This window comes from Ailuropoda melanoleuca, chromosome 10 (genome assembly GCF_002007445.2).
Source record: "Ailuropoda melanoleuca isolate Jingjing chromosome 10, ASM200744v2, whole genome shotgun sequence".
Lineage (NCBI taxonomy): Eukaryota > Metazoa > Chordata > Mammalia > Carnivora > Ursidae > Ailuropoda > Ailuropoda melanoleuca.
Window position 1 is genome coordinate 37,462,952 of NC_048227.1, and position 18,767 is coordinate 37,481,718.

The 18,767-nt window shown below is 52.9% G+C and overlaps 1 protein-coding gene across 1 annotated transcript in view; it reads right to left on the reverse strand.

The window, feature by feature from the left end:
* The window catches only part of CRAMP1 (cramped chromatin regulator homolog 1), a 56,331-nt gene that overhangs the window by 33,959 nt on the left and 3,605 nt on the right, over positions 1-18,767 (reverse strand). Inside the window, exons 3-4 of the mRNA XM_034669592.1 lie at positions 10,213-10,406; positions 4,159-4,312 (exon numbers count right to left, since the gene is read on the reverse strand). Of these exons, the coding sequence (XP_034525483.1) occupies positions 4,159-4,312; positions 10,213-10,406 (348 nt within the window). The remainder of the gene's footprint in view (positions 1-4,158; positions 4,313-10,212; positions 10,407-18,767) is intronic.

An 18,767-nucleotide genomic window follows, 5' to 3' on the forward strand; every position in this document is an offset into this window, starting at 1 on the left:
AAACCTGAGTGCGATCTGCTAGCCCAGGCCCAGCACAGTCTGGTGCCGTCCCCACCACCTCACAGAGCAGTGACTCGGGCAGCCTGTCCCTCCACTGCCCTCACAACTGCTCTCTCCAGCTTCTCCTCAGAGAGCCCTTCCAAACTCCTAACACTCGAGCCATGTGATTAAAGGCAGGAAAGGAAAACAAACACATTAGCAAATGGAAAATAAGATCGTGAATGAATGATCTAAACCGAAGGTTCTGAACCTCGCATAGGCTGCAAGGAGCCTGGGACCCTGCAAACATCAGGCCAACCACTCCTGAAGGTTCTCCTGAGAAAGACCGAGGCCTCGTTGGGACTCTCAGGGGGGACTGCTGCTCAGGACACTTTGAGACCCGCTCGGCAGCGGATAAGCAAGCACGGAACATACAGACAGCAGAACGGGATGAGCCACGCAAGGGAACAGAGTTCTAACACCTGCCACGAAGTGGATGAACTGAGAAAACCAGGTGCTCAGGGAGACGCCACACACCGTGCGACACTATTACTATGAAACGTCCAGAACAGGCAAATCCGCAGACATGTGAGGTGGACCCGAGCTTGCCAGGGGCTGAGGAGGGGAGGACGGCTGGCCAGCACCAAACGCTGAGGTAAATGCCAGCACACCACAAAGGCGCAGGCGGTCCTCGGGCTTAATAGGCTCACATGGCTGCCACCACCTGGCAGAGATCACCAGGACCAGCCAGAGACCTTGGTGGAGGGGCACCTGCATGGCTCAGTCAGGGAAGCGTCTGCCTTCGGCTCAGGTTGTCATCCCAGGGTCCTGAGATCAAGCCCCACATCGGGCTCCTAGCTCATCAGGGAGCCTGCTTCTCTCTCTGCCTCTGCCGCTCCCCCTGCTTGTGCGCACTCACTCTCTCTCTCTCAAATAATGAATAAAATCTTTAAAAAAGAAAAAGTAACTTTGGCGGAACCATCAGCTCAACAGAAAGAAGACTCTTCTCATAGTGTCACTATTTTTTGTTTTTATTTATGTACTGGGGTCAGGGAGTCGGGGGAGGGACAGAGGGCATCCTCAAGCACACTCCCCGGCGAGCAGGAAGCCTGACATGGACCTCGATCCCAGGACCCCAGGATCATGACCTGAGCTGAAGGCAGACGCGTAACCCAGTAAGCTGCCTGCACGCCCTCATGGGGTCACTATGAAGAGACACCAAGAAGCACACAGGTCAGGTAAAGGACGGGGGGGACATGGGCCACCGTGGAAGGCAGGGAAGGGGTTTGTGAAGACCATGGATGTTCTCAAGTCACAGGATGTGGACCAGTGTTGATGTTTTCATATAAACTTACAATCTGAGAAGCACAGTCAACTAAGCACAGGTATGCGGACGCCATGGTGACACTCTGGTCAAGAACGAAACGTGGCTGATTGGCCGCCACACACCCAGACACTCACGATGAGGTCGAGAATCAGCGGGAGTGCCAGACCACAGATGCCACAGTTGTCGTTCGTCAGAACTTAAGACTGTTGTAACAGGAGCGTCAGAAACGAGCCAAGTCAGTTGATGCCCACACAGACCCCAAAAGCCAACAAATTACACAGTACCAGCAAAAGACCTGCCAAGCGTGACCTAGAGATGGTCCCTAAAGCATGGCACTCGGCAGCCCATCTCCACGGGTCTCCAGAAAGAACAGCTACCCACACCAACAGAAACGCGTCCAAAGGTGCTGGACCCACTGTTCTTTCCAGATCTACTTTCCCTATGAAGGTGCCAAACTGGACTGGAGGCCTGTGCAGCTGGAGGGACTGACTGGCTTGGGGTGCTGAGCCCTCCCCCGAGGCTGCCCCCACTCTGTGTCATAAACACTGAGACACGTGTCCTTGGACCGCTCGAGGTGGCCAGTGGAGGTGTTCAAGCAGGAAAGGACCTGGAAAGGACTCATGGAAACAAGAGCATTGTGCTGGCCACAGAGCAGCTCGGTGGGGCCCTGAACTCAGCAGAATGGAGGCACTACACACGGTGTGGAGACGGACTGGCCACGGGTGGGGTGTCCTCGCCGGCCAGGTGCTCCTCCTCGCCTCGGTCAAGGACAGAGCCTGATGGGAAACACAGCAAAGCAGCAGACGGCCAGGCCAGCGGGCCGGACACTAATCCTGGCAGAGGACAACCACAGTCACGACGAAACAGAACTAAACTGACCTCAATCGTGTGATTTACCTGAAGAAAGTGCTTCTGAAGAAAAGTGCTCTGTGAACAGGGATGTCCACAAGCGCATTATTTAAAACCACCATAAGTGACCCTTTTCCAAAAGGAAAAGTAAAACTTATTCACCTGTAGTGACGTCCCTCAACAAAGGAACACTCAACAGGAAGCACAGAGAGAAACCCCAAAGCGGCGTGAAAGCTGGCGCTCACGGTAGCGGTGAAGGACTGTGCTGAGGACACAGAGGGCGTCTGGGAAGAAGGGGGAGTCTCGGCTCCCCCACTGTCCGTCTTGGTGGGCCTGGGTGAGGGGCTGCACGGCTGCGCCTGGGTTTCCTCATCTGGCCACAGGCCCAGAGCTGGCCATGCTCAGGCAGCAGGAGGGGCAGCAGGAGGGGCAGGGAAGGATTCAGGGAGGGACTTCTGGGAGAACAAGAGGCGCTCAGTGTGGGACAGTGAGCAGGCTGAGGAAGGCTGACCAGGCGGGGGTGGCAGTGCAGGTACCAGGACGGTGGAGACCACACTCCTGCCAGCCCGCAGGTCACGTGACAGCACTTAGCAGAGCCACGGGAGGGGCTCAGGCAGGGGGGTCCCCTGGATCTCATGATGTGAGGGGCAGGTTTGGAACGGTGGGACCGGACTGTGGGAGAACAGCAATGATCCGGAATAGGACCAAAGGGGACCAGGCAGTGAGGACAGACCCGAAAAGCCTTGAGGTACAACCAGCAAGACTCTGACTGGTGACAGATGTCCACAAAGATTCGGAGGGAAATAAGTTCAGGTGACACGGTCAGGTAAAAACTGTGACCGTCTGGAGTTTGGGTGACCCGCCCCAAGGGCTCCCACACTAGACAGTGGCAGCGAGGTAGGACTTCTGCAAACTACTTACAGGCCAAATGCAGCCCATGACCTTTTCGTGAAGGAAGTGTTTCTGGAACCCAGCAACACACACACCTGCTTACCTTCTGTCTACAAAGGAGTTAAGACAGCAGAATGCAATAGTTTCAATAGACTGCAAACCCCAGAGCCCAAAATATTTATCATCTGACCCTTTACAGAAGGAGACTGCTTGAATAGTGCTCCCTGGGCCTTTCTCAGGTGAGAGGAGGAACCCCAGGTCCCGCATGCTGACCCGCGGGAGATCCAGGGAGGAGAGTTGGATGGGTCCGCCTGGGGGGCGCTGGCATGCGCCTGGCCGAGACTCCCCAAATGGGCCGAGAGCAAGCCCGCAGAAAACACTGGAGGCCATCCGTCAGGGGCTGACATCAAGGGCTCATGGCAGCAAAGAGTCAAAGCGGGAGTGCCAGACCACAGACGCCACAGTTGTCGTTCATCAGAACTTAGACTGTCGTAACAGGAGTGTCAGAAACGAGCCAAGTCAGTAGAGGTAAATGTCCGGGGCGACCAATCTGTGAGTGAAGCTGCAGAAACGAGCAGCATCAAGAAAGGTGAGGCGGCGACGGAGGGGCAGGCGCGACACATGGAAATGGGAGGTGGCGCACCTCCCCTGGGGACAAACAGGCTGGGTAGGAAAGGCTGCTCAGAGCCCTGACCCAGACGTGGAGCCCAACATGGGACCACTCGAGCCTGGCTTCAAACACAGACAAGAGCCCTGAGAAAGCTGCCCCCCCCCCCCCGGGGGGGGAAGGGNAGGGGTCCGATTCTGGCCAGCCAGCACCCGTGGCCCGCCTCTCCTGGTGGACTGCGGGGCCCTCCCCTCCCAGTGGGGGACACAGGCCCAGAGCGAGCCAGGGCCTAGACACGCAGGCACCCAGGGCTGTTAGAAACACACGCAGCATCTTCACCATTCAGCTTAACCGACGGTGGCTGGGCATGCCACCAGCCAAAGTGCCAGGAGGCGCGGAGATCCCTGGCCATGTGGCTGGCTGAGAACAGTGCCTGAGGGTGTGTCTTGTGGGTCTGTGGAAACCAGCTCCTGCTCAGCAGCCAACCATGCCCGAACACACTCACCGTTATCAAAGTCAATGTACTTGGTGATTTTGTGCCACGTGCGGTAGTAGAAATGCCGGACCTGCTCTTTGTTCTTCACCATGCTCGCGGGCTTGCCTTTCTTCTTGTACTTGAGGGCAATGTTGTTCTGAATGGCTTCAAAGTCTTTCCCGTGCTGCAAAATCAAGTCCACAATAAAAGCATAGAGGTTACGACGAGGCCGTCTTCTGTACAACACAGACACTTCCCGAGAAAGGAGAAAGGGAAAAGGAAACCAAAGAGGTCCAGCAAATGCCCTTCATGGCTCTTCTTTGTGCATGAACTTTAACCTCACCTCCCTGGAACCTCGGGTTTTAACTCAAATAATGGATAAAGCAGCAGTAGAAACGCCGGGATAAAACTATCGCTGCACGGGAGACCAGAGCAGCAAGGGCCCTGGAGCCGGAGGACACAATGCTCATCCCTGGAAGAGGGTGGAAGGGGCTTAAAGCCCGGAGCTGCATAGAGACCACAAAATAAGACCACTCCGTGAAGACAATCAGGGGAACTCTGAACACAGACCACAAGGACGGAGGAGCCGAGAGTGCTGCAAACCTGGCCTCAAAACAACACGTCAACAATTCAGAAACATCCTCACTGCTGTGATCTAAAGAAACATATCCTATACTCACACAGGGACAGCAAATAGGAACACTTAGTAAGAGAACCACACATCTGTGGCCCACCCCTTCCTTCAATGCCTCCACGTAGGAGCTAAGCTCTGGTGTTCCAGAGAAGACAGTCACCACCAGCGCTGCGCAGGAGCCGACACTCCACTGGAGCCAAGACGGAGTCCTGGGGTCCAGAGGCGACACGTGGACCCCCAGCACCTGTATCTGGCTTCTATATCCCACTTCCCAGAAGCAACCAGGGTGCCTTGAAGAGACGGGAACAGGGAAAGTACCAGCGAGTCTGGAATACACGCTGGCCTGAGCGTGAGAGGAGCCAACCTGCAGAGGCTCCCAGGGGCCAAGCCTGCAACACTGTGGGCAATGAAACTGACAGGGATGGGGACAGACTGTGACACAGAACAGCCTACACGCCCGAGTCCACACAGATAAAAACGTATCATGAACTCGCACCTAAATGAGGGACAAAGAAGAGCTGTTTCTTGCACGAGTTCTCTAATAAGTGTAGAAAGAATAATGAAGTCAGAAAACTGTCACTGGGCAAATGGTATAATCACAGTTATTTCAGGTAAGAAGTGGCATGGTTGCTAAGGTTAGTAGAGAAAAAAATGAAAAACAGGGTATTCACACAGTCTCAAAGGAAAAAAACAAAAACAAAACAAAAAAAACACCAGTCAGGACAGGACCTGGCAGGTGCCCCCTGAACGCGGTAATCAAGGTTCACAGCACCAGACAGCATGGAGCACATCACGCGCCCAGGACAGGACGTGCCCAGGACGGCCTGGCACTTCCGTGGTATTCCTGACAAAAACGCAAAACGTACATTTCATCATGAGGTAACCTCAGAGAAGCCCAAACTCAGGGGCAGTCCACAACCTAACAGACCAGGAGTCTTCAAAAATGTCAAGGTCTTACATGAAAAAGTGCTCACCATCACTCGGCATCAGGGAAATTCAAATCAAAACCACCATGAGATACCACCTCCCGCCAGCCAGAATGGCTAAAACTAACAAGTCAGGAAACAAGAGATGTTGGTAAGGATGCGGAGAAAGGGGAGCCCTCATGCACTGTTGGTGGGAATGCAGGCTGGTGCAGCCGCTCTGTAAAACAGTGTGGAGGTTCCTCAAAAAGCTGAAAATAGAGCTACCCTACGACCCAGCAATTGCACTACTGGGTATTTACCCCAAACACAGATGTAGTGAAAAGAAGGGACACCTGCACGCCAATGTTTATAGCAGCAATGCCCACAACAGCCAAACTACGGGAAGAGCCCAGATGTCCATCGACAGATGAATGAATAAGGAAGATGTGGTCCATACATACAAGAGAATATTATGCAGCCATTAAAGAGAATGAAATCTTGCCATTTGCAACAACGTGGATGGAACTAGAGGGTATTATTCTAAGCGAAATAAGTCAGAGAAAGACAATTATCATATGATTTCACTCATATGTGGAATTTAAGAAACAAAACAGATGAACACAGGAGAAGGGAAGGGAAAATAAAATAAGATAAAATCAGAGAGAGAGGTAAACCATGAAAGACTCTTAAATCTAGGAAACAAAGTGAGGGTTGCTGGAAGGGAGGGGGTGGGGGATGGGGTAACTGGGCGATGGATATTAGGAGGGTACGCGATGGAATGAGCACTGGGTGTCCTATGCAATGATGAATCACTGGCTTCTACTCCTGAAACTAATAATACAATATAGGTTAGCTAAATTGAATTTAGATTTAAAAAAAAAAAAGTGTCAAGGTCTTGAGAGATGGAAGAAAGGAGGCAGAGACTGAGGACCTGTCCCCAGGGGGAGGGCTCAGGAGTCAGGACAACTGAATGCAACGCGGGGCCCTGATCCAGAAAGGACATCAGCGGGAACATGAGCTAAACCTGGTAAGGCCCACAGGTCAGTAAATGCGACAGTATCTACGTTGACTCTCCTCACTGTGCTGGTCACACTGAGGTTACGTGAACATCGGGAAAGGGCATATGAATTCTCTGTACTCTTCCCGCAACTTTGTCCAAGTCTGAAATGGTTTTAAAGTGAAAATTTAAAGTATAAGAAATCTAAAAGAATTGAAGTTTTTTCACTGTTAAAAAAATTAAAAAAACATCAAAGGGTGTCCTTAAGTGCCCTGTTGTGGGTGCGCCCTCCCCCACAGACCCTCCCTAAGCTCCCGATGAGAACCATGACCGACAAGTGCACACAGCCTCTCCATCCCTCAGCTCCCGAGCGGCAGGCACCAACCCAGGCAGGTGCATGCACTCGCCGGCCTGGCACCGCAACCTGGGTTTTGTGATCCTCAAAGTATGCTGCCTTCTGAATTCTTGTGCCATCTGTTAGCACGGCTTCCTGACAGCACCACCTTTTACGTTCCTGCTACACTTCCCTAACCAGACTGTCAGCCCTTACGGGGGGCTTCTCTGCACCCTAGCACTCCTGTGGGGCTCTGTAGGAGACGAGCCCTCAGCAATTACCCACCCGGTGAGAAGGAAGCACCGCGTGCTGGCCGTGTGGCTGTAAGGCGGAAACCACACACAGAAGGAGGAAAATGGAAAGTCGGTGATGGGCTTTGTGAAGAATCGCCAATGAGACGGAGCAAGAGGATGTCAAGGACGAGTCAGCGCAGGTGCTCGCCCTGCTGGCCTCCCCACCAGCTCCCTGTCGTGCGGGCCACAGGGAGAGTTTGGGATAGGCCTGGCCCATGTGAGTCCTTCCCAGAACTGTCCCAACTGGAGTGAGGGGCGGGGGTGGCACTCTCATCTCTGAGAATCGCCTGAAGCAGGAAACAGTAAGCACAGCAAATGTCACTCCGCATGTAGGGGGACACAGGTTCCACGACATCGCTGGAGCTCCTGCATCCAATCGGGAGCCCGTCCCCCGCCCCGTCCCTCCAGGCTATGACGGCAACTCAATCCCCACTGAGCTGCATCTGTCACATGACATGCAGTCAAGTCTGACGTGTGTAGGGAAAAGGCAGGAATGATGGCACACACACCGCAGAGCAGAGGCCCGTGCTGAGCTCCCACACCCAACAGCACAAGCTGTTCAATCGCAGCCCCCCAGCTCATCAGCCCTCCATCAAGACCCCACCAGAGTCCCGCTGCGCCTCAGGCAGACACCCCAAGGGTCAGCTGTAAAGTACAGACTCATGCCCCCCCCCCCATACAGCATTGACTGGGGAAAGCGGGAAGTGACACGACGGTCAGTGACCATTCATCAAGGATTTCAGGAGACCTCCTACACCTACCGGCATAAAATGCAGAACAAGAAGGCTGGTCCTGTGAGAAGGAACACACACTCATTTACCTGAAAAGAGGCAGGGCGAGTCACTGATGGGGAACCCTTCCCCCACACTTAATCAACAAACACAGCCTCAGCCTGCGTTCTGCACCCAGGAACCGGACCCGCAGCGCCGCCTTCTCCCCGGGAAGGGCCGCAGCAATGCTTGCAGGGGCGCAGCAGCGTGAGAACGGGCCTGGGGCCTCCAGGCTTCTGCGCCTAACCAACAACTTCAAGGAGCCACAGTCTGGGGGCGTGACTATACAGAGCAGCCTCTAGGCTGTCCTCTCCAACTGTCACAGGGAGAAAGAGAACACATCTGAACTCGTTTGAAGGACTCTGCACCTACCGGAACCAGCCACAAACACGTACTTCATGGTCTCCCCGGACGACGGAGTTCATCGGCACGGACGGATGGACCTTCTCCAACCGGGATGGCAGAACCAAAGCGGTGGCCCCCCGAAGGGAGAAGGGCAGCCACAGGAATATTCTGACATCGGCACTGAGATCTAGCTCCTTGCCTTTTCTAATCTCTCATGGACACTGCAGACCATCAACTCCAAAGCCCCTTTCTGCTATGAGCCCTGTTTGCCAGGCTTGGCAAGACTTCTCCATCACTGCTATTACCGGGCTATTAAAGGAATAAGCCTTGCTGACTGAGTAACCTACTCCTGAGGCTATATCCCAACGAGGCAGTCTAAAATATGGAAGATGCACGAAGACGGTCACTGTTTACATCGTTTACAACAGAGCCTGAAAGGAACCACAACCACCAATACAAGGACGGTGAAAGAGGACAAGGACTGGCTCCAGGGTGAACACTCAGACGTCTCGCACTACTCAGTATCTGCTGTAACTGCCACTGTCGTCAAAGTGGTCAGAAACTATATACAAGTGAAAGGGCGTGGCTGCGTCCCTATAAAGCTTTATTTATAAAAATGGGCAGCAAGCATGCAAGCTACAGTTTGATTTCACCTGAAATAGAATACTTGCACGCACCAAAAAAAATACTGAGCAAAAGAACTGTAACCTACCATGAAAATGCACTGGATATTAATAAAAGGAATATGTTCCCTATGGTTACAAATACTTGAAAAAGCAAAACAGGGAAGTGCAAACAGCTGGCAGGGAGTACGGCTGTTTCTTTGGGCAGTGGGACCGGGGAGCAGCTTCTAGTTTTAGGACTTTCCACTCTGTCCCAGGTCCACTGCAACATCTCTCAGGGTTAAGCTGCCGGCTCTGACTGACGTGGCAAGTGTCCCCTTGTCCCTCCCCATCAGGGACCACTCCTCCCGAGTCAGTCCTCTCAACTGCAAAGGGAAAGCCCAGAGAGAGGGCTCCACTCTTCAGTCAGGAATGGATCTGAGGGGCGCCTGGGTGGCTCAGTCAGTTAAGAGTCCAACCCATGCTTTTAGCCCAGGTCATGATCTCAGGGTCACGAGATCGAGTCCCACGTTGGGCTCTGTGCTAAACAAGGAGTCTGCTTAAGATTCTCTCTCCCTGGGTGCCTGAGTGGCACAGTCGTTAAGCGTCTGCCTTCGGCTCAGGGCGTGATCGCGGTGCTCTGGGATCGAGTCCCACATCAGGCTCCTCCACTAGGAGCCTGCTTCTTCCTCTCCCACTCCCCCTGCTTGTATTCCCTCTCTCGCTGGAAGTCTCTGTCAAATAAGTAAATAAAATCTTTAAAAAAAAAAAAAGATTCTCTCTCCCTCTCTCTCTCTCTGCCCCTCTGCCCACCCCTGGCTCTTACTTGTGTGTGCACATGCACGTTCTGTCTCTCAAATAAATGAATAAAATCTTTAAAAAAAAGAAAAAAAAAGAATGTATCTGCAAGAATGGGTAGACTCTTGGAGTACAAAGAAATGAATCAAACAAAGACACCTAGTAACCACTTTACTAGTATCAGCTTTTAAAGTCACAATGAGGGGATAAAGGGCCAAGGTCAGAGGGCAAGTCCTAGGCCTTCAGGACCCTTGGCTGCTGCCCACGAGAGGCTCCCATCGAACTGCGGACCTAGTAGATCTCACAGTCATGTGGTCAGCAAGGTAGAGGCAAACTGAAAGAGAAACATGAACAAAGTGGAAAGAGATGGGGAGTTTTGGCCGCCTGTCCTGGCCCCAGAGCTCACCTCGTACAGCCCTTCGAAGAAAGTGTTCTTGTCTTCTGTGCTCCAAGACTCCCACTGCCGCCGGGCCTTCTTGCCTTCTTCTTTCTCGCCGCTGGAAGACCCCAAGTTCCGGGAAGAGGAGCGAGAGCCCCCTGCAGCGGCAGCGGGAGCAGCCCCAGACCCATTTCCAGATGACGATCCGCCACCGTCAGCTCCTTAGAGAGGAAAAGAACGGTACAGTGACCTGTTCCAGAAGGCTGCAGAGCTCGGTAAGGCCCCACTACACACGCCTCCAGTGGGTGGTACCACTGTAGGACGGCAGCTGGGACCCGCCATGTGCATGCTGGGGCTTTCTGGCAATGACCTCCTTCTGACCTGACCTCACGGCTCTTTCTGATCTTTTTACAGTGAGAAAAAGAAGAAAGAGTGTTTCTGCAGACCCACTGAAAGAGCATGATGACCACGTCCCACAGGAGGCAGACAGCCCTTTGCCCCCTTGACCTGAAAACTTGCATGTCATCTATCACAGTGCCTTTCTCAAATGTGTTTGGGGTGAAATAATTCCTGTCTTTTCAAATCAACACATTGAAATTCAAACTCAAGAAACATCTAAGTGTGTGTGAAATGCCACCTTCTCTTAGATATAACCAATACTATAAAATACAAATCATATGATGCCTTTAAAAGAATCTTTCAAGGGTCTTGGAACCCTTTTTTCTTGATCAGTTTCCACCAACAAAATCTCATGTTCTGAGAGCGACCTGAGAACCTCACAAGTGCTCTGAAAGCATCGGTTCCTAATGTCGTGACAAGCCCTTGGAGACTACGCAGAAAGGGGAGAGCAGGACGAAGTGCCATGCGGGCCGCCATGAACTGACAGCTCCATGCTCCTGGGACAACACAGGCCATCAACGAGAGGCAAAGGTCACATGTAAAAACCTTTTACGACCGAACCCAATCCCCCCACCCATCTGGTTCCTTCCTCAGAGGTGGGAAGGCCCAGCACACCCTCCAATGACCGGAATTCCACCCTATGGAACTTCAGGACCATCCATAGTGAGCAATCACCAAACTCTGAACAGTCTGAGGGGTGTGGGGGGGCAGGGTGGTAAAAACAGGATCATAAAAATAAAAGCGTTTTGAAAAGCAAAAGTGAAACAAATGCAGACCATCGTTAAAATGCTTTCCTAGTGAGATGTTCCTGAGCTTTTCATGGTAGGCCCTCTTCCTGGGCAATCAGAGGCCTCCCTCCATTGCTATGCTTCCCTCACCTCCTTGACAAGGGTCTGCCTCCAGAGCAGGGACGAAAGACAGGGAGTTCACAGAAAATCAGAGGAAGTGAAACATTTTAAGTCCACTAATCCACATATGCTTGCAAAGACCGTCCCTGGAAAAACACAAGCCATGGGGCCGGGGTGGCCTGAGGGACAGGGGGAGGCAGGGTCACTGTGCACGGACACTCGTGTTGAACCTCCCAGACTGTCACAGATCTGTGTGAGATCAGTCAGCTACTGGAGAGCAGAATATGTGGTCGCACACACAGAAAAATCACGCCACTACCTAAAATGGGGGAGAATGTCTTGTGTGGAAAGTGCACCGGTTCAGGGACTTCAGGAGGCAGCATGATTAGGTCCCCAAAATCGCTGATTTGGTCCCCAAAATGCTGCACTGTCCAATTCAGTTGCCACGACCCAAGAAGTAAATGCTGATTAGTTAAAATTGAATAAAACCCAGTTCCTCGTTCATACCAGCCATATTTCTAGTGGTCAGTGCCCACGTGTGGTTCGTGGCTCAGCACAGACCACCTCTACCGTTGCAGAAACGGCCAGCGCTCTCTGTCCGCGAGCTCGGTACTCGCGGTCCTACATGCATGGTAGCGGAGGGCACCGTCAGGCTCAGGGTTTCAGAGCCCAGCCAGCCCATGTTCCAGCCACTCCCTCCCCGGCCCACGGGCCCAACAGAATCATCCTCCAGGGAGTCTAGTGCTGCCCAGTGAGCTAAGGGTGTACTCAATGCACGTCTACTTGGTCCACTCCTCACCGAACCAAAGCAAACCCAAGACAGGACCCGACTAGCGAAGCCAGCACTTCCCAAAATGTCTCCAAGTGACAGTGGCTTTCAGGCACATCTGCGGGGATGACTGGCTTTGCGTCACGTCCCGTCGCGCCACAGACGCTTCTGCTGCACACTGAAGGCCAGGTCGCAGAGGCCATCTAGCACACGGCTCTTACACCCCAGCGCTGGCTGATGTGGAGCCTGGACCTCCTCCGGTGGAGTTATGCAAGGAAGGGCTGCTGTCCACCCACAGCAAAGCATTTCAGAGTCCTTTCCAACTTCTGACGAGACACTCATCAACTCTCTTTTTTCCAAAAAAACAGCAACTTGCTATCCAGTCCGACAGGTTTACCTCTGTCAGCCCACAGCGGTACCGGATGTACTTGAATGGAACAGACACATGTTCCTGAAAAGTCGATGATGCAGACGTGTGGCTAGCTCTTGTGAGATTTCACTGGATCACAGCACCGTCGAGACCAAGACAAGGAAAATGAACAGTGAAGGAAAACACGATGGAAGCACTTCTGAGCTGGAAGGAACCTCAGGGATAGAGCGCAGGATAAAGCAAACATATGAACATTCAAAACATTCAAAAGAGAAAGCCAATCACCCCCAAGTAACCATTTCTAACATTTGGTGACCACCGTTCTAGACCTTGAATGCTTTTTAAAAGTAAAGTAGAATCACAAAACTTCAGAGTAGACAGAGAGCAGGCCATCTGGTCCATCCCCCAAATTTCAGACATGGATGGCTCAGCACTTCACTCCAGCTCAAGCAGAAACGAGAAGCAGGACCAGAGAGACTGTGGGGGACACGACACCAAGCCCAGGGCACGGGGGGGCTCCCACCTGTGCAGAAGCACCACAATGAAAACGGTGACAACCAAGGGGGGAGACAGAAGCAAGCAAGGACAGAAGTGGGATGGCCGGAGGTAGGAACCGTGAATAATACTGGGTGGAATCGAGGGCTTTCTCCGGGGTGGGGGATGGGGGCACAAGAAGCCCAGAGGAAAAGAGTAGAGGACAAAGTCAACGCTCTGTGTGCAACTAGTTTCTGAGGCCACAAAGAGGATGAACAAGGGTCCACGTGATGAGGAGTCGGTATCCAAGAGACCCGCACGGAAACAAGTACAAGAACAGGACCCCAACAGTGTGGTCTCTGAAAGCAGGAACAGTGTCTGACTTTTCAGTGCCCAAGCCTGGCACCAGGCCTCACACACAGCAGGTGCTCCACGAGAGGAGAGAGCAGGGCAGGGGCCCCTCGCCCACCCCGAGACCCAGGGCCTCCAATACAGAGCCCACTCTTCCCTGTCAGCCTACTTCTGTGTTACAGTCCTCCAGCTGCCCGGGCGCCACCTAGCTCCTCCTGTCCCCATTTCTGTGGCCACATTCCAAGGCCAGCTCCATACCACCTGGGTAAGACAACTTTAACAGCCTCCTCCCTAGTCTCTGAACCACCTGCCCCGGCCACAACCTGTTCTCCGGAGCTTGCATTAGAGGGGTGCGGCCGTGCGGCCGTGGTCAGCCTCCCAAGGCTGCGTGGATGCCCACTCCACCTCCGGACAAGCTAGGCTGCGTGCCTCCTCTACGCCCCGCCCCATCACACATTTCTGAATGAGCCTGGAACCCCATCACCCATGCCCCCAGGGGGAAGCAGCATGACGGCACACCACACTGCGGCTCGACCAGGGAGCGTGTGACTCTATGGCACCTCGAAAACACGTGAAAATTGCTTCGCTTTCTTTTCTCTCTTCACTGCGCGTACCTATCTTCTGCATTTCAGAGAAGGCCCAAGGTCACCGAGCAGCTAGAACCTGGGCATCTTCCTCTCGAGCCACACGACACCGTCGTGGCTGCCGCCAAGATGCCTCTCTACCCTTATTACACACGGAGCTGAAGGATCCAGGGGCTTGAGGGGGGAGGGAACGGGATTTCGACACCCCTCCCTCCGTCTGCGACAGAGAAGGGAACTAACAGGGTCAGTGACGTGCCCAAAGCCACACAGCTAAGAGTGGCAAGGGTTAGGACACTTGGAGGACGTTCACCTCTAAAAACAAAACCGTGTGACTTAATTTAGGTCAGAGACAGAAGATGTAACAACAATCTGTCCTATCAGGCAATAACTCACTATCCTGGAGCTTTCTTTTGGAGTCTGGGAAAGTTCCTTCCCAGGGTGAGGAACACGAACAGAGTGCAGCCGACCAGCACCGCGAGGCTCTCAGTGACATCCCTCAAGGGGAGAACACGTGAGCCTCCCCTCACTTCATCCACTCTGCCCCTTCCCAGCTGGAAAGACGCTTCAACGTGAGCTAAAGGAAGTCTGTCTGCAGGCGCACCTGCCTCCGACCCCAGCGCGGGAACACTTCCTCGTGGCCTGGGTCTGTGGTACAAGGACAGGGACCTCTGAGAAGCCAAGGATGGCATGTGTGCTCCGTGCACCTGTCCATCTCAGGTCATGATATGCCACAGTCAAGACGGAGGCAAAATGCCAAGGTCTCCCAGGGGCCGCTCCTGTGCCCCTCATAGCACAGGTCACCCGTGTCAGGTGCCACAAGCGTCAAGCTTGCTTTCAGAGCCCAGACGTGACGGAGGGGGCACCCTCTCCACCAAGGCCATTCCCAGGCAGGGTGTCACCTAGGCAGCTGGATCCAGACGCCTCCCCCGGGCCGGCTTCTGTCATCACGCACACCGCTGCCCACCAGGCCTCCGCGAGTCGCTCCCCTCCACACGGTCTCCTTCCCGCTCATCCTTCAACTGGTCTCTGCAGAGCCAGCATGGACGCCACAGCCGTGCCACTGGAGCCCTGGGGCAGGGTCCCTGCCCCGAGACATCCTGTTCTGTGAGCTGAAGGTGACCTGGAACCACACGGGCCATGCTGACCCCACGCACAATCCATAGTGTCCGCAGCCCTCACATGACGCCGAGCCTCAGCGTCCTCTACACTCCCGGGCTGGGCTCCTCAAAGGCACACCGCTTCTCCCCAAAACGTTTGAGAAGAACATAATATGAAGACTTTCTGTCAGTAATTCTCGACATCCCTCGCACACATTATACCTGAGAACCTCTCCTTCCTCTGGCATTTCTCACGTCCATCTTCGGTGCTAACGCTGCGCTTACTTAACATCCTAAGTGCTTCCACGCACCACCTCCTACGACAAAGCTCGTTCTTACATCTCCGACTCCGCTATGAAATCGTTCCTCTATCGTCTTGACACCTTCCTATGACACGAAACCAAACATGGCACACGACACAAAATGAAAACCCTACAGTATCCTTGATTGGCAAAGGACAATTCCACAAGCAAACACCACAGAAATGTTAGTTTTGACATTAAAAGCCAACGAGGTTATTTGAAAAGTAGCTCGGCCTTCAAACCAGTATCCAAACATTCCCTCACCTATTCATCTATGCTCTGTCCATGTCTTCAATGCGAAGCCAGTGTAATCCGTGCAACTCTGAATGCAGTACTTTACGAGAGTCCCTGGGTTGCAAATGTTTTCCTCTCTAGCGTGCACAGTCCCATCAGGGCCCGTCTCTGAAGTGGCCAGGCACACAGGTCTCCAAACCTACCATGCACAGGGGCTTCAGGTCACACAATACGACGTGTCGGGGTTACTGCGTCTTCTACCTTATGGTGCAGCACACAAGGTGTGTGTGGGGAGGGAGGAGATGCCCTGCCTTCCTCCTTCTCTTCTCCCAGTAAGGTTTGAGGGCTTTCGGCAGAGCCCGGTGCCCCTGTCCAGGTGCCATGGTGGGCTCCACAATGTTATCACTGCACCCGATTTTATTAAACACCACACTGAGTCACACTGGGCACAAGAATCAGAGTGCTACAGTCTCAGTGGTCTGTGACAATCTGATTGTCCCTCTCCCTCCCCAGAGGGTATGGACAGGGAGTTTGCAGCATGCATGGCCATACTTCAACCAGCCTCCTGGGCCTGGCCCAGATGCCTGAGCAGTGACAACACAAGTGACCGCAGAGCCCGACAACAAGCAAACTGTGCCTGCATGACACGCGGGCACGCCCCTGGGTGGAGGGGGTGCACTCTGACCACTCCCTGCCCAGGGCTCCCCCAGAGACAAGGGCTAGGCAGAGCCCACACACACAGGGCTACCCTGTTTTCAGGCAACCTGCCTTCCAGAATACTCTCTTGACACACACAGGACCCAAGTCCCGTCCTCACAGCTGACCCCTTCACCCCTAAACGTGATGGTAAGGATGGCTTTAGGCACTATCTCACCCAACCCATTTTGGAAGTAAGGAACCTACAGTTTGGGCACGTCAAGGGACTTTCCCTTCACCCCACAGCTGAGCCAGCCACAGAGCAGCTCTGGGGGAGAAGCCGGGTCTCCTGGCTCACCCCTCTCTCCTGTATGGTACTTGTCTCCCAAAGGCTGACCACATCAGGATGACATATCTCACCTGATGACTTTTAAAAACACCTGGAAGCTACAAGCAGCCTGTAATTTATGTAAAATATAAATCAGTTCTGTACAGTGATTTACTGATTCTCGAGCACAAGCAGAGTGAAACCAGGCAGTGCTGCCCAACTGTGGAGATGGCACATTTCATGACCAGCTGGCCCAAAGTCAGGGGGAATTAAGGTTCTTGGGCAGAAGGGGGGGCGGGGCAGGGGACTGAAGGGCAGCAGAGAAACCAAGAGTCTACCTTGCTCACAATTGTCCCCATAGCGCAGGCAGCAGCTCAGGAGCATTCCTGGGACCTCTCTCTACCTCCCAACAGGTGACACCCAACCCAGTGTACCTGTCCAGACTCCGAAGCTCCCTAACCTCAAAGCTATGCCCACATTTCCCATAACAGAAGCGCTGGGAGCCTTTTAACCACTTGTAGCAGGGCTTGGCTGTGTTATTTACTGCAGTAAATGAGGGAGCCAGGCACTGGCATTATCCCCATTTACAGATGACAAAGAAATCGAGGCTCCAAGAAAGAGACCAGTTTGCCCAGAATCATCCAGATCACAAACTGGCCAGAGGGGGAAGGGCCTCAGGGCTCTGTGTCCTGGATCAGGTTCTTACAAATACATGAATTCTGGATCTCATTCTCAAACGCACCCTCAGGTCACTCTGGGCGGCACGGCGGGGCAGAAGAAACATGTGCATTGGCATCACACAGATCTACTGGTCTCTAGCCTGCAGCTCACCTTCCGTTCAAGTCAAATGGTTAAGACAACAAACCTCAGTTTCTGAACCCACTTAAAATGAGAGTAAGAGAGACGCAACATGTGCGGCACACAGATGCTAAGTCTTAGCTCCCTGCCCCTTAAAATTTCAACAGAATCTACCACAGAACAGTACTATAAAAGAATTATTACTCGTTGAAGTTGATAAAAGAATGTCTTCTTAGACAGAAAGGAAACACAGTGGTGTGCACAAAAGCACAAGGCAGACTTCCTTTTCTCTGTAAGACTTTTCCTCCAGACTCACTGCAAGGTTCTCATGCCTGTCTGTTCAGATTCTAACTGGACAGAGCGGTAAGGGATCAACCAAAGAACCGCCAATGACTGCCCTGGGAGCACTCCTCAAGCATAATGGAAATTATACTGTTTTCAAGTGAAAAACTAACAAATGCCAGGACTGTTCATTTCCTCACTGATCCGCACTCAGCACACAGGGTGGAGCTTTCCACAGTCTGCAAGACAAACGCTTGCAGAGGTTACCAGGCATGCTGTCAGAACCAGACCTTTGCTGGCTGTTAATGGAGGGGCTAAGTGAGCAGAGGTTATGGAGGCATGAGGAGGGGGGTGTCCTGGGTACGGCGACGCCTGCAGACAAGATCAGGCCCCACCAGGAAACTCCAGGCTCAACACTTTCTGGGAAGCAAAGCAGACACACTTCTTACTCCTAAAAGCCACAGTTACGATTTAGCTTTATTGTTTACTTAAAGAAATATTTGCTTTGCTAAAACAAGAAAGTACATAGAAGTCACAAGAAGCACCAATTTTAACAAACACCCATTTTCCTAATGGAAAGTCGATTGCTGCTCCGAGCCACACGCTGGGACAAGAACCAAGAACAGAAGTGCCAATGGCTGATGTGAAGCTAATCCAGGAGCCCTTCTCTGTCTGAGCCACGCTCAACTCTGCAAATAAGAGCAGACTTCCCCTCATCAACTGACCGAAGCATCAGCACCACTCCGCCTCACACACAGCGGGAGAGTGCTTTCACTCCACCACCTTGTTTCGTGCAAGCAGTCACTGCTGTTCGTCTAACAGGTGAGTATGCTTCTCTTTCCGGCAGATTCCACAAGTCAAACGAGCAAACGCAGGTCAGAGGGCCAAGTTGGCAAGGCCGTGGACGCTGCTAGGGCTTCTGAAGCTACAAACAAACCCTTGAAGGCATCCCAGGAGCTTACGGGTGAGAACTCAGACACACCTGTAACTGGGAGTGAAAAACTATTTTTTACAAAACAAACAAAGCTGGTAAAACAAATCAATGCTTTCCTAACTGATCAGCAACTTTCACACCAACATTAACACATAGGACTCAAGGTTTAGTTTCTG